The sequence below is a fragment of the Sapajus apella genome, unplaced genomic scaffold (genome assembly GCF_009761245.1).
Source record: "Sapajus apella isolate SASKATOON/1434 unplaced genomic scaffold, GSC_monkey_1.0 scaffold20, whole genome shotgun sequence".
In the NCBI taxonomy this organism is placed as follows: domain Eukaryota; kingdom Metazoa; phylum Chordata; class Mammalia; order Primates; family Cebidae; genus Sapajus; species Sapajus apella.
Genome location: NW_022436960.1, coordinates 9,400,294 through 9,420,196, shown reverse-complemented (window position 1 = coordinate 9,420,196; position 19,903 = coordinate 9,400,294). Strand labels below are relative to the sequence as shown.

Below are 19,903 nucleotides of genomic sequence, written 5' to 3'. Positions count from 1 at the left end.
GAGAGTCCATGTCCAGCAGATCCCAGGGCCAGGGCCCCTCGTCAGCCCTGCTAGCTGCTGGGCTTAGTGTCCTCTGCATTAGCACCTGGTCCTGAGAAGGAGAGAGAGCCGGGCATGGTGGAGGCAGCCTGGGGCCAGGCTCACCTCGGCCGTCTCCAGCCCCATCATCTTGATGAGGCCCTGAGCTTCCACCTCCCAGGATCCCTGGGTCATGGCTGCCCTCATGCTTAGTCCACGTGTGGCCTCCAATCACCCACCATCATTAGAATGTTTTTAGCAGGATAATAAAGCATTGGTAAAAAAAAAAAAAAACCCCACTGCACCATTCTAAACTAGGACTCATTACTGCATAGTAACAGCAGCAATGGTGGCCGGGAGGTTGCGGCTGACGGAGGTGGAGGGAGATGGTGATGATGACAGCGTCTGACAGCTGTGCAGGGCAAATGTGTTCACGAAGGCATGCCTCTCCTCTCCTCATTTCCATCATCCTGCCATCATTGACGAGGCAGCAGGTATGCTGTTCCAATTTGCAAATGAGGAAACAGATAGACTGATTCCGTTCAACAAAGATTTCCCAGCTCCGGCTGGCCATGCAGCTCATTAAGACATATCTTTCTGTGGATCCTGAGGATGTTGGGAAGCCAGCAAGGAGGGAAACAAGGTCATACAGCCACAGAGTCACAGAGGGTGCACTGAGGTTGAGGCAGGAGGGCTCATTCTGGGAGCACTGAGATCGGGGTGCTTTGAGGGCTGAGCAAGGCGACGGCTCAGAGTTACTGAGCCCTGAGTCTCAGGGCTGGCTGGGGAGCCAGGGCCCCTGACTGGGTTTTGTGCTGTTGCTGATTGAGGCTGGAGGCCCCATTTCCCCTTGGGCCCCATGCAGGGGAATTCTCAGCAGAGCAAACCTCCTGGGCTGAGTCATGGGCGGTGAGGGGAGCCTGGCCTCTGCAGGATGTGGTGAAGGTCATGGCCTGGAGGAGCCCAGGTAGGGCCTCTGTCCTTTGTGTGTCACTAGGCAGGCTCTGGGGTGAAGAGATGTCACCATCACCTGACCCTGGAGTCCAGCTTGTCGTGGATTCAGACCTATCAGGCTCAGTGAGAGCAGAGAATGGGCTGAGGGGACAGTGCATCTGGTCACTCGGTGGGTCAACGCATGGCTGCCCTGTCTCAGTCAGCAAGAAGCCAGGCCAGCCCCAGAGAGGCAGTGACTGGGCTGGGCCTGGCTGAAGGCAGGAGGCAAGCAGGCATCTTAACAGAGGAGAGAGCTAACAAACCCAAGATTCCACCTCACACCCACCACTGTGCCATGAGTCTACCCTGCACCCACCACTGTGCCATGAGTCCACCCCACACCCACCACCATGCCATGAGTCCACGCCACACCCGCCACCGTGCCGTGAGTCCACCCTGCACCCGTCACTGTACTGTGAGTCCACCCTGTACCCGTCACTGTCCCCTGAGTCCACCCCATGCCTGCCACTGTGCCAGGCCCTCTGTTCTCTCCCTAGAGCCTCATGGCAAGCCTCATGTCAAGCCCAGATATCAAAAGTGTCATGTGTAGCACACAGTAGGCACTTGATAAATATAAGTAAATAAAACAAACAAACAAACAAAAGTCATTGAAGGATGAAAACCCCACATGTCAATCTTGGTACTGTGTTTGTGGAACAAGGTCTTGTACTCCTGGAGAGCTGTCCCCTGCCGTCTCGGGTAGAGAGAAGAGCTCACAGCATGTAACTAACTCCCACCCTAATTCCTGCACGGTCTCTGGAATCGGCCTCCTACCCGCAAGGTTTCTGTTTTTCCCTCATCCACCAGCCAGTCTGTCCTTTCTGGGCTGACCAGAGAAGAATCACATGTACAGGAGAACATGAATTCCAAGCTGCAGTGACTCTGCCTTCCTATCCACAGCTGAGACTCATTGAACACTTGTTATGCACTAAGCCTTGTGACACTGTACAGAGCATCTCATTTAATTCTCCAGTCCACTTGGTGAAGGAGACGTAATCGGCTTCCTTTGCAAATGAGGGAACTGAGGCACAAAGAGGCTTGCTTCCTCCAGTCTGCTTAGCGAACTCCTATTCATCCTGCAAAGCCTACTTCCTTGACTAAGTGAATTGACCTTTTCTAGTGTCCCTCTGTAACTGAGCAAGCTGTGCTCACCCTGTGGGCCATCAGGTACTTCTGGGCCTGAACTACCTCATTCGACTGTGATCTTAGGGAGAGCAGGGCCCAGGCCTGATTCACAACCTGCCATATGATAAGTGCACAGTAAGTGTGGGCGGCTTGATTTGAATTGTTTGCAGCTGTGCACACATCAGTCTAGCCAGTTCCTGCTTCATGTTTTCCTCTTTTGTCTTCTCAGAAAGTATTTAAATAAAATGCAGAAGTTTAAAGATTCTGAAGATCCAGCTTCCTGGACTCACTCTGGCTGGTTCGTTCATGCAAACCTTGGGCTCTGCACTTCATGGGTTCACAGGCCCCACTTCTCCGTGAAGCAGAAGCTAGGTCTGTCTCCTGGGGTTCCTTAGGGAGCCAAAGCTTGGCAAATGATCCTCAATTGATCCCCATCAAATTCTGTCCCTAACATTGAGGAGGGAGAGAAGCAAATTTGGAAATGGTTTTCAGCGAAATTCTGTTTTCTTTGGGATACTGATCTGACTTTCATTTCTAAGATCCCAAAGTCTCAGTGGATTCCATTTTGGTCACAATATAATAATGATCGATTACATGCTAGAGCATTTTATTTGCTTTCAAAGGTATTTATTTATTTAAAAACATTTATTAGGCACCTACAATGATCCAGCCTCTAATCTGGGCACTGGAGATAAAAATAAATAAATAAATAAACAATATCAGCTCAGCTCTCTGTCCCCAAGGAGGTCACAGTCTAGTTGGGAACACTCCCAGGACAGCGTCCCAGGAAGACCCAAGAAGCTTGTCTATGAGGCAGAGGCAGTCATGAGGTTGGTGCTGGGGCACTCAGACAGGGCCGGGGGGTCAATATGAGCTGCAAGATGCGGGAAGCCTCCAACACCCCCCTCATCTTATTTGCTTTTCATCAGAATACAGCAAGGGGAGCACAGCACATGTTTTTGTTTCTATTTTAAAGATGAGACCACTGGGGGTCAGAGAGGGTTAGTAACTTGCCGAAAGTTGCACAGCCAGTAAGTGACAGAGGAGGAATTTGAATCTCTAGACCTATTTCTCTTCTACTCTGCTGCCTCTTCAACTATCCCTTTATTCACCCATTCACTCGTTCACAGATAAGTCCGTGGTGCCTGCCACAGGTCAGACACAGCGCTTCACTGGAAGCATAGGTTAATGGCAGAAGCAGACAAATAAATAAGAATTGTAAGTCAAGGTCAAGACCACAAAGTAAACAGCTATGAGAACAAGTAAGAGGTGACAAACCAGCTGCCCCGGGAGAGTGGTCAGGGCAGGACTGGCTGAGGAGGTGGCGCTTAATCTCAGACCTGAAGATGGGAAGGAGCTACTGTGTGGCTTTCCTGGGGACGTCCCGTTGCTGAACTTGCTGTGGATTTATTTGGAGAATGAAAGTGAACAAGGAGTGTCTCGGGCCCTGTGCCCACTGTAAGGCTGTGTCAGGGTGTGAGAACACAAGTGCGTGTGTGCCGTGTGAATTTGGGGACCCTGAGCCTCTGTGTGTGGGAAACGGATGTGATGAGGTCAAAATCTCACCTCAAGGCCTGGCAGGGGAAAGAAACAGAAAGAGGCCTTCACAGCATCAGCAGAGTCTGGTGAAGTGTCTGAACTTCAGAGCGGGACAGACTCTGGTTCCATGCCCGGCCCTGCTGTGGGCATGTTTTGTCATCTGTAAAATGGGCACAGAAGCATCCACTCTGGGGGGCTTTGGTAAACATTAAGGGAATTACTGTGTGCCAGGCACATAGGAGATGCTCAACGTACATTTTGTGGGGAGGAGGAGAATCGCATTGAACACTGTATTTAAGGGCTTTTTCTTCCCAGCAGGGCCCAAGCCCAGCCTCCTTCCAGAGGCAAGGGTGCACAGCTGAACCTAGGAGGTTTCAGGCCACTCTTCTTAGAGTGAGAAGATGCAGGCTGACCATCCTCTGCTACATTCCTTGTGGGGCTGGACCTCAGATAAGGGCTGCTTGACCAGAGAAATGGCCTCAGTTCTCCAGGAGAGCTTGTTCCGTAGGAAGCTGAATAAATGCTCATGACCCACTGTGGGTCTCCATTTCCTTACCCACCAGATGAAGGAGGAGTCAGGGTCTGGAGGCTGAGGGCCCACTTAGTTCTGATGTTTTCAACCACGCCTGGGACTCCTGAGGGGGCTCCCATTCTGGGGAGAAGGCTGTAGACACCTGGGGGGATGTGCTCCTTCATGCAGCCAGCCCTGTCTTCAGAGGGAGGATGCCCAGTCTCTATCTGACCCCTGCTGAGATAGAGGAACCTGTGGTCGATCTCAGGCTGAACTGGCCAGAACAGGAACCAGGGCCACTTTGAGCGTTTGCCAAGATGACCACAGTCCTGGCTTCAGGTTTCTGTTTTTCAGGTTGGGTTTCAGAATGGAACGTCCCTGGGGGCAGCTCAGTAACCTGGAGCCTTCGTGCTCTTTCCAGCTTCCCAAAGTAGCTGTCAGCCTTCCTCTTTAAAAGAGGCTCCTCAGCTCTGGGCATCCTGGGCTCTGCCCCGCCAGCCTGACAGAGATGGTCCAGGCTCGGCAAGGGCAGAGTCACTTAGGGGACAGGGCTGAGATGCACTGTCACCCACCTTCATCCCCTGTCAACTGTGACTGCACATCGGAAAAAGTCTCTTTATTGTGGTTGTTATTTGAGAAGGAAGCTGAGGTTCTGAGAGGTGAAGTGACTTGCCCGAGGTCACGTAGGGAGCCAGCAGGCTGCGGTAGACAATGAGATTGGCGTCCAAGCCTCAAAGTAACACGAGCACAATTGTTACAGCAATGCCCATGCTCTGCCAGTCATGCCCAAACACGCTTGACTTTGGCTGGGGGCTGGGGGGACCAAAAGCAATTTTACGGCTTACATATGCCTTTTCCAAATGCATTGTAAGATCAGTCGCCTCTCTGCTTAATCCCCTCTCTGGCTCCCACCTCCTACCGAGAAGGTGTCTTCTAGATCTGCACTGTCTGATGAGGTAGTCACTGGCCATATGTGGCTGGGGAGCGCTTGAAATGTGGCCGGTCTGAATCAGGATGTGCTGGGAGTGTAAAATATACACTGTATGTCAAAGACTTGATGGGCCAAAAGAATCGGTAACATCTCATTCATCGTTTTTATGTTGATGGAAATATAAACATATTGACGGAAATGGTGATGTTTCAGACATGAAATATCAATAAAAATTAATTTCACCTGTTTTTCTTTACTTTCTAAACGTGGCTATGAAACCTTTAAAATTGCATCCATGCATTGCAGTTGTGGCTGGTGTCATATTTGGATGGCGCTGCTTTAGAAGGTCCTGTGACTGAGAGGCTGAGGTGGCGCTGAGAGGTGGGAGCCAGAAGAAGGAGACAGGATGGCCCTGCCTGGCAGACATCCCTTGCTCACCAGACACGTTTTTCAAGGGAGACTGCATAGATAGGGTTGTGGCATCAGCTCCACCACAGTTAGCACAAAGCTGGCATTGCAAGGCCGGGGCATGGGCTTTGGAGCCAGGCAGCTCCGCTCTCTGCAGCGTAATCTACTGGCTGTGTGACCTCGGGCCTCTTTTTCAGCCCTGAGCTTCAGTTTCCTCATCTTTTAAATGTAGCTATAACTCAGAGCCCACCGAGAGGATCCTTAGGAGGATTAAAGAAGGCAGAATGTGTATAGCGCCCACTGCAGTACCTGGCACAGCCAGAGCTCTGTAAGTTTAGATAGCAAATGTAAATCAGGAAGGTGTGAAAGGCAACCTAGAGACCAGGATACCTTGGTTTTGGATTAACAGCATTAGGGATCAGCAGTTTGCAGATGTTCTGGGTGTCCCACTCCCCTCATCAGCCTCGCCTTGCTTACCTGGTCCATGGGTAGAAATGGGCAGGTTGGCGGTTGGCACACGCAGACACGGTGGCCTCAGCAGTGGTTGGGCCCCTTGTCTTGTCCGCCAGGCTCTGCTCGATGGCCATCTGCACCAGCTCGTCCTCGCTCAGGCTGCTGTACAGGCTGTACTCCTCCTGCCCGATGGTACACTGGCCTCCCCGAGTGCTGATCTGCGTGGCCATCCTCCTCCACCTTTCACCCTGGCCTCCAGAACAGATACCCGGTGGGGAGGAGGAAACAGCAAATCAGAAAACCCTGTGTGGAAAGCAAAACCATCCTGGTCATGAACAGTTTTGCAGGATAGCTGTTTACCCACAGGGAAGGGTGTGCATTTCAGTGACAATAACACATTCATTTTAAAATTCATTCATTTGGTCACATGACCCACCCAAACACCTATCCATCTATATATGAATCCATCCACTCATCTATTCATTTACCCACTAGCCCATCTCACCATCCATCCATTTACTCATCCTCCCATCCATCCATCCACCCACCAGCCTGTATGTTATCTGCCATCCTGTCCATCCACCCCAACTCCATATATTCAACTATCCAACCACCTCCTCAACCTCCATCCATCCATCCATCCTCCTATCCATCCATCTGTCCACTCACCTGACCATTTATCTGTCTATTCTCTCATCAATCACTACTCCTTCTCTATCCATCCATCTTTCTATCCATCCAACCATCCAACGGTCCTCCCATCCCTCCATTATCCATCCTTCTGTCTACCAAGCCACCCATTTATTCATCCATCCTCCCATCCACCCGCCATGCATCTATCTGTCCAATCATCCACTCATCCATTGTTTATTTTTCCATTGCAGGTAACCTATCTATCCATGTATTTATGCGTACATTAACTAAAAGGTCACTTGTTGAGCACCCAGTCTGTGTCCGGCACTATTTTAAGCACTGATTCCAACAGACAATGATTCCAACAGACAAAGCTCCTTGCCCTCATGGAGCTTACACAGCATAGTATGCCAGTTACCAGGGGCACAGATACTGGCATTTCTCCATTTCTTTGCACTGTGGCAGGCCTGAGAACACCAGAGATGAGCCAGACACAGCCCCACTACTTGAAATCATATGATCTAGTTAAAATCAGTCATTAATATAATTTTCCATGTTAATTCCAGTGACTCTTTTCGTAAAAGTGCCTCGGAGAGTAATGGACTCTGGTTGGGTGTTAACCGCTTTAAGAAAATGAAGTGGATTCAAATGCTTCACATCCGCTAGGTCAGTCAAAAAAAAAAAAAAAAGAAAAGAAAGAAAAGAAAATGAAGTGGAATGAACTAAGTTTGATCTTCATTCTGGCTGGCTGCCTCACACTGTGTGGGTCAATGGTTCTTGGTCCTGGCTGAACATTGAATCACATGGCCCTCTGAAAAATACCCTAAGTGCCAGTGCATTACTTTGATTTGTTCAGCACATATTCACTCCATTTCCCTAAAGGCAGATCTCTCCCCAGTCTTCCCTATTGACATTGGCCGCAAGTCCACATGACCTGCCCTGGCCTGTGAGTATTGATGGACACACATCAAGGAGATGCATGACAAGTGCGTGCACTAGGATCTGCTCTGGCTCCTCTGCCATCACCAAGAGAAGAGCTTCCCTGTGGAGCTTGCTGCCCCTCAGCCTAGACCCCAGAGAGAACCCACCTGGGCACCTAAGCCCAGCCTCCTCAGAGGAGCCTTCTCCTTCCTCTTCCTCAAGGCCCAGGGCAAGTGCCCATCTTCTGGGAAGCCTACCCAGATTCTGAGAAGAACTTCTCCTGAGCTATGATCAGTAGTTCACGTTTGAACTTGGCCCTGGATCCTCTTTCCAAGGCCAACACCGTATGTGAGGTGGTCAAAGTTCACTGCATGGCTGGCTGAACATCTCCATTTTCATAGGGTGTGGCGGATCCTGCAGATGGTCCTCCCAGCAGCCATTTCCCCCATCCTCCCTGACAGCAGACGCTGGCTTCGTCTAGGCAACAGGGTGCCCTGTCCCATGGATGAGTCATGACAGTTTGAAGCCAGGTGGGACGATCTCACTGCCTCAGCCAGTGACTAGTCCAGGGGTGGGAATGTAGTCTAGTTTTATCTAAAGAGATATAAAAGAAAGTCTGCTGGGGTGCTCCTACGAAAGACTTTCCTTTCTAATGAAAGAGAAAGTAGTGAACGAAACGACTCCTTGCCCCAACCTCTGCTTAGTGCTCAGAGGACTTGATGCTCGGAGTGGTAGCAGCTATCCTGTGGCCATAAGGAGGACAGTGAATGACAGGTTGATACAAGGAGTTTGGCAGAATGGATGGTAGTTTTTCTGGGTTCATTATGTTCCAGAGCTGCTGAACCAATGCTGGGTCTGCCCACCTTAGCCTACTTGTTAGGTAAGGACTGAAGATCCCTGTGGTTTAGCCAATTCTAGTTGGGTTTTCTCTTATAGGCAGTCAAAATCATCTTAACAGATGGCTCTCAGGCCGGGCTGAAAACATGTCAAGGCTCTCGTGCGGCCCCCAGATCAATGAACTCAAAGCCTCTGGCTGGGACCTGGGCACTGCGATGCTGGAGGCTTCTCTGGTGATCCCGGTGTGTGGCCAGGGTTGAGAACCACTGCTCAGAGAGATTAATATGTCAGGTGTCCACTCTGTGGTCCACACTAGGGGAGAGGAAGGGGCGTCGTGACCTCACAATCACTTTATGCCTGATGCTTGGAGTGCTGTAGTTTTACTTATTATGACAGGAACCCAGGACAGGGAACTGAGGGACTTGGGTTTCTGTCCTAAGTCAGCCATGAGCACCTCTCTTCCTCTCTTGTGTCCTCAGTTTTTCCATCTGTTAAATGGCAGGGTAGACTTGATCCTGTCCTCTGACCCTCTGGTACTGGCAGGAGGTACCTGTGCAGCTGGGTGGACGCCCCATCTCCATCTGGCCCAGGTCTGGCTTCCCACCCCTTCGCTGCTTCCGTGTGGCTGAGGTCCCTGCCAGGTCTGAGTGGGCCCAGGTCTGCCTTCAGAGGGGCGGGGAAGGGGCTTTGCCCAGTGAGGTGTGACACCCTCCCCTTCTCTAGATTTGGCTTTACTTACCCCACCGCCTGATGCAAGATAGGGGCTCAGTGCATATGGTACTAAACTGGCTGGAAGAGCTGGTGCCCAGGACCTGACCTGGCATCCTGGTCTCACCATCTAAAGGTGTCTGCTCAAAGCCAGGGCACACGGAGGAAGAGCACTGCACTAAGAGCCATAGACTACACTATTATCTCCACGCTAATGCCAAAGTGCTTTGTGACCTCAGCTAAGTCCCCGTCCCACTCTGGGCCTTAGTTTTCTCATTGTAAAAGGAGGATTTGGGGCTGGATGATTTCCACAGATTTTTTAGTTCTAAAGAGTCTGCAACTCAACGAGACGTTTGGTTTGGCTCTGTGCTATTAAACCTCAAACTATCTGTCCCTGGTATCCCCTACGGCCATGTCGACAGGTCCCCCATATGAAAAGAGCTTAGTACTGGCCACGAGGGAACAGGGAACCAGTGGGGAGTGGAGGGATCTTGAGTCTGGAGGTCACTACCTCTAAGTCTACTTTCAATTCTGCGACTTACTAGCTATATGACCTGGGGCAAGTCACTTCCCCTTTTCTGGGCCTCAGTTCCTTTATCAGTAAAAATGGGAATGAGACGAGCTACTTCGCTAGGTTGTAGAAGCATATGTGAGCTAAGATGTGTAGGCGGCTTGTAAGGGTCACAGGATTATTTACTGGGGATCCCTCCGGCCTGTCATTTCGAGGCAGCTGCTGGCTGGCCCTGCAGCCTGGTATGGGCCAGAGACTCACAGACAGTACACGGCTGCAGTGGCCCTTCCACCACCACGTGCCTTCTTGGAGGCAAAGGAAGCCAGGTAATGGTCACCCAGAATCGCCCATCCCACAGGTAATTCCAGATTCATCAGACCTTTCCCAAGCCTTTCCCATGGGTTGACGCCACTCAGAGACTTTTCATTGACCAGTTATCCATGTCATTACCCTCACACAGTCCTGGAAGGGAGGAAAGCTTTTTCACTGAATTAATTCCTCTACAGCTCCTCTCCTTCCAAAAGGACCTTGATGCTCCTATGTTATTGGTCCCATTTTACAGAGGAGGCCGTTAAGTTCAGAGGGAGAGGGGAAGGGTTCATAGGAGGCCAGATAGCTAGAAAGCTGGGATTTGAAGCCTGATCTTTCAACCCCAAATCCAATGTTCCTTCTGGCAATTCCAGGAACACTGAACCAAGCAATTGACACACACATGGGTTTGGAGCAGACCTGTCCTCATCCACCGGCAGCCAGCTATCCTCCCAGCTGCCTGGCACCCGCTGGCCTGCATCTGTGCCCTGGGAACCACACCAGCCCCTTTGCCTGCTGCTTGGAAGGTATACACACAGAGAGATGAGACGGGCTTAACCTTAACAGGACCCGGAGAGGGTCTACTCCTTGGACTGCCTGCCATGGGCTTGTCTCCCTAGAAAGTCCCAAAACTTCTGAGGAGCAGGACTATGCCACACTTGTCTTGTAACCCCAGGACCTAACCCAAGACTGGGTACACGATAGGTGCTTAATAAATGCTAGGTGGACAGGCGAATGAATTATAAGATCACGCCAGTGCTTCAAACCGCGGAAGCACAGCTGTTATGAAGTTTACTCCTTCGAGGAAGCACATTTCCACCCCACTGTGGACCCACCTATCTCTTGCTTTGCCACTGAGGCCCTCAGCCTTCAAGTGTTCTTGGGTAAGTTACCCAACGTGAGTTGCCTCATGCATTAAAATGGAGACATTAGCGTATTATGATGGGGTTGGTGGCAGAGTCAAAAGGGCTCACGTGTGCACAGGCTCAGCGATGGGTCTGGCTGCTAGTAAGCGGGCAAAGCACGAGCTGCTTGGACAGGAAAGTCCCTGTCCTTGAACTGATGCAATCGTAGGCTGGCGACAACCGTCAGGGATACTATGGTGGTGTCTCCCTGGAGACAGGTGGCACTGCCCATCCCCAGCATGAGGGGGAGCTTTGAAGCGGCCTGTGGAGCCAGCTTGACCGAGTTCAGATCCCAGCTTTGCTGGTTGTTAGCCGGGAGAGCCTCTGGAACAGCAGTTTCTCCAACTGTAAAATGGACATGGTCAGAGAGCCTATTTCTTAGGAGGGGCAATGATTAGGGGTGATGCCTTCCCCCTCTTTGGACCTCAGTTTCCCCTTGTCCTGAAGACGCTGCCCAGCTTGATTTCTGAGGCTTTTGCCTGGGGGTTGGGTGGCCTTCTGGGCCTAAGTCTTGGAGGGAGGCCAGTAGCCTCAAGGGACGCTCTGGGAGGCTGATTAGAATCAAAAATAGACTTTTCCCAAGGAAAGCAGGAGTCTAATGGGCCTTGCCCAGCCAAGCCAGGGGCCTGAAGAGGGAGGGGCCAGTCCAAGGCCAGCGTGGAGCAGGGGAGGCCTGGTCCCCCAGGGCCTTCAGGAGTGCCTCTCCTGCCCTCTTTGCAGCACCCCAAACATTGGTTCTTGAGGAGTCCCACCTCTCCCAGGTGACATCTGTAAAGTAGCTGTGACAGCATTACTTAGGTTCATCCACATAAAGCACTGGGAGCGGCACTTGGTTCATTCAGAGCCAGTGCTCTTCTAAGTTGGGGCTTAGTCTCCGCATCTGTGAAATGGGCAAAGAGACATGGACCCTGGCAGGGCTGTAGTGAGGATCAAAAGCACATTTGAAAAGTGGTCCTTTTTCTCCTAGTACCTACCCCTCTCTACCAACCCAGGCTTGCAGACAGCCAGGGTCTGCCCAGGTTGCTGGTGGTGGATGGGGTGGATCTGTGTGGTTGTTTGAGGGGCTGGGGTGGGAGGGGTGGTCACTCTCCAGATATCTCAGCAGAAAACTGGGGTCTAGAGGGGACACACTGGAAGGGCAGGACCAAGGAGGAGGCTGGCAGCCATCCTCTGGCACACCAAGCTCCACCAGAGGCTTGGGTCATGCCAGGGACTTGGGTTGAGTGTGTGAGGCTGCACAAGGCACTTGGCATCCTCAGCTGTGTTTGTGGATGGAGCTGCTCATCAGCCCACCCTGCCCTGCGAGGTGTCCTTCCAGACACAGTCCAGCACTTCCTCTACCAGGAAGCCACCCTGATGGCTGAGAGTCCTCAGCTGCCTCCATGGGCCCCCTTCGCATTCTTCCGCTTGGACTGCTTGCTATGGGCCTGTCTCTCTAGAAAGTCCAGAAACTTCTGAGAAGCAGGACTATGTCACACCATGTTGTAACCCCAGGACCTAACCGGAGGCCATGTACACAATAGGTATTTAATAAATGCTGGACAGACAGGTGCGTGAACCTTAGAATCATGACAGTGCTTCACACCCTTGGAAGCACAGTCGTTATGGAGAAGTTTACTGCACAGTGGCAGGCGGTGGCATGGCCCTGGTGCCCCACGGCCTGTACTCAGCCCTGCTCCGCCACCTCCTGGCCGTGTGATGGGGAGCAGGTTACTTGGTGCCTCAGTTTGCTCATCTGTAAAATGAATATAATAATGGCATCCGGTCTATGGAGGCGTTGTCAGGTGAAAGGAGGTGACAGATATAAATGAAAAGCACCTAGCACACAGTCAGTGGCCCTGAAAAATTTGCTCGTGTTGATCCATAGGTCCCAAGATGCTGCGATTCTCTGCCATGACCCCAGAAAGTGGGTGAGACAGCCTGGACCTGTCCCTGCTGGGAGGATGCCACCTGAACTCGTGCCCAGCCGACGGTTCTCTAGGAGGCTCGATCCGAAGGATCTGGATTCCCACAGGCTCTCCTTCATTTAACAAGATTGAGAGTGAAAGTGAAAATGAGCCCCAAGCCCAGACTTCTCATGACAGCTGTGGTCAAAAGCTGCCGCTGTCACTGTCAGCTCCTCAGGCTGTGTGCAGAGCCTGCCAAGCGGTCCCAAGGGTCAATAAAGGGGCTGGAGCTTGGGGAGGAAGGGGGTCCCTACACCCTCTCCTGAAGTGCAGGATGGATTCTGCCCACTCATTCAAATTCCTCACTTCCAGGAACCCTCCTGTCCCCCTGTCCTCTCTGCTCACATAATCTGCTGCCCTAGAACTTCGGGAGGACCCACAGCTCAGTCCACTCTACTCTCAGTCCTGAGCCGGAATTTCCTTCCTTCCTTCCTTCCTTCCTTCCTTCCTTCCTTCCTTCCTTCCTTCCTTCCTTCCTTCCTTCCCTCCTTCCCTCCTTCCCTCCTTCCCTCCTTCCCTCCTTCCTTCCTTCCCTACCTCACTCCCTTCCTCCCTCCCTCCTTTCTTCTTTCTTTCTTTACTTTAAGTTCTGGGGTACATGTGCAGAACGTGCAGATTTGTTACATAGTTATTATACACATGTCATAGTGGTTGGCTGCATCCATCACCCCGTCATCTACATTAGGTATTTCTCCTAATCCTATCCCTCCCCCAGCCCCCCACCCCCTGACAGGCCCTGGTGTGTGATGTTCCACTCCCTGTGTCAGGTGTTCTCATTGTTCAACTCCCACTTATGAGTGAGAACATGCGGTGTTTGGTTTTCTGTTTTTGTGTTAGTTTGCTGAGAATGATGGTTTCCAGCTTCATCCATGTCCCTGCAAAGGACATGAACTCATCCTTTTTATGGCTGAACTTGAATTTCTGCATGAGATGACTGCCGACAAATGACAAGAGTGGCCGCATAGTGAGCACTTAATTCATTTAACAATGCTGTGCACAAAGCAAGTGCTGATGAGTATTTCGGGTAGGGCCCACTTGTACGTTTTAGGTTTCGCTCTTATGCAAAGCCTGCAGTTCAGATCCACGTGTCACCCTCATGTCACTGTCCCCACTGCAGCAGCTATAGGGAGAATCAGAACCATAATGCCTTCCCTTGCGGTGAATTTCTCTCTCATCTTTGTAGTTTGAACCCCATAATAAATCTATGATAAAGGTATTATTGTTTCTCTTCTACAGATGAGGAAACTGAGGCACACTGAGGGAGAAAGTGACAAGGAAGAGACTAGAGGCTACATCTGATTTTACACCAAGTTTTCATCCCACCTCTGGATGTTTTTCAAGATGTGAGTGAAGGCCAGAATCAAACTGAAGACTCTGTGTGTGTGTGTGTGTGTGTATGTGTGTGTATTCACATTCAAAAAGACTACATACACTCTACATGTATATATAATATATATAATATACACATATACACATACTCTCTATAACATCTCCTTCAAAAGTTTCAGGGTCTCTCAGACATCACATGACCCTCAGCTGAGGCCATCCTAAATCTTGGCTGCTTGGGTTGACCTGGGGACACACAAGGAGTCAGGAATTAACCGGGCTGTTCCTCGGTTCCCAGGGCACGTGACCTCCTTTCTTGAAATGCTGCCTCCTTCTGCCAAAATGTATCTTTCTAATCTGCCTTTCCCCCAGGATGCAGACAGGTCCTAGGAAACCCAAAGAAATGCTTCCAGCTGGAGGGGCCGGGGTGTAGGTCACTGTTCTCTCCCCCTCCCAGGGCCTATCGCTTTAAAACCTAATCAATAAAAATTAAGCTGGCGGCTGTGGGTACCTGTCCTGCTTCCAAGCCACTTTCACCTGTTGCCTCATTTTACCTTTTGAGGACCAGGGAAAAGCGTGGTCTTCGCACGGTGTGAATGAGGGGACTAAGGCTTGGAGTGCATGCGGTTCAGAGGCTGAGACCACGGCGGCCTGACCCTCTTCATCCGGCTTTCTGACACAACTCTAAGGGCCATGGCAAGGAGCCAGTTGCTCTGTGAGCCTAAACCTCATTCCTCTGGAGCTTCCATCTCTGCTCTGGCTAAGAAGTGACCTGGCCTTGGTAAGGAAAGGGGAATGGGATTCCAGCCACCTTGCCTTTGACCCCCATGAGTGGCCAAGTCAAAGCCAGGGTGAGCCTTTGGCTGTGCGGTTGGTGCTCTCAAACCTCTGGCTGCCCTGGGGCCTGATGTCTGTGGCCTCACAGCTGCTGGGAGTTTACACCTTTGCTCAGATTCTAAGAAGCAGTGCCCCCCCACCCTCTGCCCACCACCACCACCACCACTGGCTCTGTCATCTCAAACCTTTTGATGCTGATTTCAAGCTCTCAGCTTTCAGGTGCCAAGGCCTTGGGACTTCTAAGGCTGGGCTGGGGCTGTTGAAGGTGACTCAAGAGGTACACTCAGGGCCGCAGGCCCCAGCTGACTCCGCAAGACAGGGCTTTTCCCCCATTTGTATGGGGTGGGGATGTGACTGCCCCAAGGTCACTCTGTGGGAGGTGACAACCAGGGATTCGAACCTGCTCCCACACCACCAGACACTCTGTGCCCATTGTATAGAGAAAGAGACTGAGGCTCCATCTGAAACGGAGCACCTCTTGCTGACCCAAACCTTGGTGAATCTCTCCCGAATAGTCTAAGACCCTAACAGCAAGTCTTGGTAGTTTATTTACTTATTGATGTACGTTGAGAATGCCACTCCAAAAAAGAGCAAGAAATGGGGTGAGAGGAAGAGAGGGAAGAAGGGAGAACACAGGAGAAAGCTCCCGTTTTTATGTGGAAAGTGCCCGGTTGCAAGGATGAGCATACGTTCTGCACAGGCCCAAATGCCCACTGCCTGCGGCGGGGCCCACACCACCAGCTGAGGAAGCACCCACAAAGACTGAGCTTCCAGTTTACCTCTTTGGGCCCTGGAGCTATTGAGTCTCCAGGCCCGTGGGTCACCTTCTTTTCCACCTCCTGAGTGAAGGGCCCTTCTGCTGCCTCCTGGCCCTGCGAGAGCCTGGCCCCTGTCCTGGCTCCTCCCCACGTCTGTGTGGCTCAGACACATACAGCTCAGGACACAGGATTCCAGGCCCCTGACCCACATTCTGCCCAGGCTGTACGAATGCCACGCTCTGCCATCTGTGCCAGTGACAGAGGTGGGGGTGACAGGTTTGGACGGGGCTGGTCAGTCCACCTCTGAGCCTCCCCTGCATCCCTGTCCCACTGCAGCCCACCTAGCCCTGTTCTGTCCCTTGAGCACCCAAAGATGGCAGTCCCTCACCTTGGTTCCTTTGTGGCAGAACACACAGGGGGTTCTGGAAGCTCCAGCTCCAGGTGGCAGAGCAGGAAGCCTCGGGCAGGGCAGGGGGAATCCTCCAAAGCCCCCTCCTCACCTGCAGGGCTGTCTGGGAATCTTTTAAGCTAGATCTCACCCAAATCGGCAAGGTTCTTTTTCCTTTTTCTTATCCTCTCTCTTCTGAGTTCCCCCAACCCCACCTTTATTAAATCTTTCTCTTCTCTTTGCTTTCTTCTTTCCTTTTTCACTCCTCTATGTCCCATTCTTTTAAAAAACAGGCAGGTTAGGAAGCAATTTACTTGTATTTCAGCACCACCTCCCCAAAACATTCTTCTCAACCACAAAGCTCTTAATGACATCATTTATAGTCCCGGGTGTGAATTATTCCAAAAGATGGTGCTAAGGAAAGAGAACCACAGACACAAGCCACTCCTGTGACAGCCACCTCCTGTGGGCAGCCTGCCCCTTGGCAGAGCAGAAATGGAAGGGCATTGGGCGGGCCCAGAGATATTTTTGTGCCTCCTTTGGGAAGACTCTTGGGATCTGGCCTGTCCACAATACACGGGCACCTTATGATGCCTTGACTGTGCCAGAGACATTTCCCCGGGTGCATGATGGCCCTGTTTACCACTGTGTTTACCGCTGCCCCAGCACCTCGAGAGGCCACAGGACGCCACTGTGGCTTTGAATGTGGACCCTGCAGACCAACAGGTCAGATTCCTGACTCCAGCACTTGCAGCTGTCCGGCCTTAAGCAAGACCTTTAAGCTCTCATAGCCTCAGTTTCCAGACCTGAAAATGGGAGTAACAATCACCTCTGACTCATGGTGGTCTTGACGGAAGTCAGTGACAGAAATCTCCACACATGCCTGGGCCAGTGCTCAATGAATGCTCGCTGGTGTGGACTGTTATTGTTTACTCTAAGGTCACCACGGGTGGATTACACAGCATCCCCCACCCCCGCCACCACAAGGCACTCATGACCTGGCCTACTTGTGCAAGAACAGATGATACAAACCAGCATGGCACCCAGTGGAGCCGCTGCCAGCTTCTTGGGGACACTGTGTAGCACACAGGCCTGCCACCAGCTGTCGGGACCTGTCCCACTGTTTTGGAAGTGCCTCGAGCATCTGCCACTGACTGCCTCATGGTGCTTCTGCCCAGGCAGGGGTCAGGGCTGTGGCGGGGGTGCTGGCCCCTGCTGGCTCTGCCTGTGCCCTGCTGAGCCCCCTCAAGCCTGCCCTGCGTGAAACGATCTTATCTTCAGAAGAGCACTCCTCTGGGCAGGGGCTCAGCTTCTGTCTGCTTCAGCCCTTCCTCGTGTACCTGCCCTCCCTACGAGTCACCTAGGAGCCTCCTCATTCTAGCCTGTCACCCTGGCTTCCCGAAGAGCTGATGAAGTCAAATCTCACATCCTCCAAGGGGAATGGGCCACTGAAATGAAAATGACTCTCTGCTTAAAGAAACAGACCAAGTCATGTTTCTGGGCACCCAACTCTGGGGCCTGAGATGTGAGCACATGGGTGGGAGTGAAGGCACCTGGCCATGCCGCGTCACATCCCGGATGCTCAATGTGTGCGGCTGGGTGTGCACTGTCCTCCGCTCAAAAACTCAGAAAGCATCCAGCTTCTTGCTTGGCCTGGAAGGATCTGCCTCTCCCTCTGGCCTCCCCTTCCAGCCTCACCCCCATTTTTCAAGTGCAGGACCCTTTGCCAGAGTGACATTTCACTTTCACCATCACCCCAGGTCCCCAACTTTCCTGCCTTTGCCCAAGTGGCTCCTCCACTTGGAGGTCTCTGGTTTCACCCTGAGGACATCCCACCTATCTTTTCAAAGGCCATGGCCTCCTCAAATATGTCATGCATACGCGTGTACACACACACGTGCGTGGTATTCTTGCGTCCCTGCATTCCACTGCCTTGTTAGATCTCACATAAATAACATTTCTCTATTTCCTCTGCTAATCCCCAAGCAGTTGCGAGCAGATCCCATGGCACGTTGGTTGCTGTCTCCTGCAATACCATGCACTCCTAGGCATTCTGCAAAAGTTACATTACATTAACTCACACTCATGAAAACTCCTATCTGTGTGCCTGACCTGAAGGCATTTCTGAAAGTCATTTGTTTGTCGCAGGTATTGCTCAAGACCTATGGACCCAACAATAGCATCATTGATAACTCCTCTTGCATTTCCATTTTTAGAAGTGCACAGCAGAGTGATATTTTGAGCAAGAGTCTTCCAGAAGAAAGGGTAAGTACGTGCCAATTGCTGATTCTCTGTTCATTGCATCCAAAGTGAAAGTCACCAGCATGCTGCATAACTCAAGAAAATATGAGACAGAGGGAAAAGCAACATCACAGTTTGACTACAAGGGATTTCCAGTAAGTATTGCAGCTGAAAATCCCAGCCAGCCCAACAATCTTTTGCGAGATCTGTATAAGAAAGTTGAAAGCATGCATTACCTGTTAGGCTCTGAAACAAGGGTACAATTCAGGGATAATACAAAGGATTTTCTTGAGAGTATCTTAATTCAGAACATGCTCCCCGAGTTTTCCTTCTGCCCTGGCCCCAAGCTTCTGGCTTCTCTGCCAGGCAGTTCTGAAATGCTCTCCTTTGAAGCAGGGAGTTTATTTCGGGGCCACCGCATGACCAGTGTTGAGAAGCCAAACTATAAGATGTTATGAATCTCAGATTTCCTGTTTGGAGGTTGCACTGAGGAAGCTGCGATCCTGCCTCCTGTTCCTCCGAGTGCATCGAATACAGACTCTCACTTCAGAGAGGATCCCGGAGCTTTGGCCCGCACGTGATGTCATCATTTGTGATCCTTGACATGGAGGCCATATATGGGTATGTTTCTGGAACTACCCAGGAGGGAGCCAGACAGGAGAGAGATGTAGCGGGTCAGAGACAGAGACAGGGAAAGAGGACGCGGAGATGCAGAGCTGGGAGACAAAGAGTGAGGAACAAGGGAGGAAGAAGAAAGGGGAAGAGGAGGAGAAAAGGCAACAAAGGAGGGAAGGCAAGAGGCAGGAAGGAAGAGGATGGAGTGAAAGAGAAGGGAAGAGGGGGAGGGAGATGAAGGAGTTGGTGTAAAAGGGCTTTGGAGAAATCGAGGCTCAGTACGGAGCTTGTGGCAGGTGGCAGAGCCTGACATTTGGGGATATCAGGTGTTTGGCTGCTGGATACTGTGGGATGGGGCTGGGGATACAAAAGGCCAGGGCACAAATGAGCCAACGAACAAACACAGAGGCATGCGGGCAAGCCCTGGGGGAGACACACAGCACAAGGGAGCCCTTCCTCCTGGTCTAGGGAAGAACGTCCTGTTTCTGGGATAGATCGAATGGCAAAGACAGCACACACACAGCCACACGTATTGAGCATCTGGGATGTGACAGGGCATGGCCAGGCACCTACACTTCCACTCGTGTGTTCACATCTCAGGCCCAAAGTTGGGGGCCCAGAAACATGACTTAGTCTGTTCCTCTAAGTGGAGAATCATTTTCACTTCAGTGGCCCATTCCCCTTGAAGGATGTGGGATTTTTGACAGCCACAGCATGACTTCTCACCAATTAAAACCCAGGAAACCTCAGGATGCCCTTACACGCACTTCAAATATTCCACAAGGAAACAAATCTCAATATGCAAGGTGCCATGGGGTTGGGTCACTGTTCTGGAGGTCTGACTGGTGCTGAGGGTGGGAGGGACACCAGCGGTCCCCAGGCAGTCTCCCAGCTCCCCTGTTCCTGCCAAAGTGCTCATTGCCCCAGCTGGGACAGTCTCCCCAGGCCACTGTGGCTGGGTGGCCCCTCAAAGTTAGCTCAAGTTCAGCC

The 19,903-nt window shown here is 51.6% G+C and overlaps 1 protein-coding gene across 1 annotated transcript in view; it reads right to left on the bottom strand.

The window, feature by feature from the left end:
* The window catches only part of ASB2 (ankyrin repeat and SOCS box containing 2), a 42,966-nt gene extending 24,079 nt beyond the window's left edge, over positions 1 to 18,887 (bottom strand). Inside the window, exons 1-2 of the mRNA XM_032287548.1 lie at positions 18,535 to 18,887; positions 6,003 to 6,281 (exon numbers count right to left, since the gene is read on the bottom strand). Coding sequence (XP_032143439.1) covers positions 6,003 to 6,208 — 206 coding nt within the window. The 5' untranslated portion in view covers positions 6,209 to 6,281; positions 18,535 to 18,887. The remainder of the gene's footprint in view (positions 1 to 6,002; positions 6,282 to 18,534) is intronic.
* Positions 18,888 to 19,903: the final 1,016 nt, after the last annotated feature.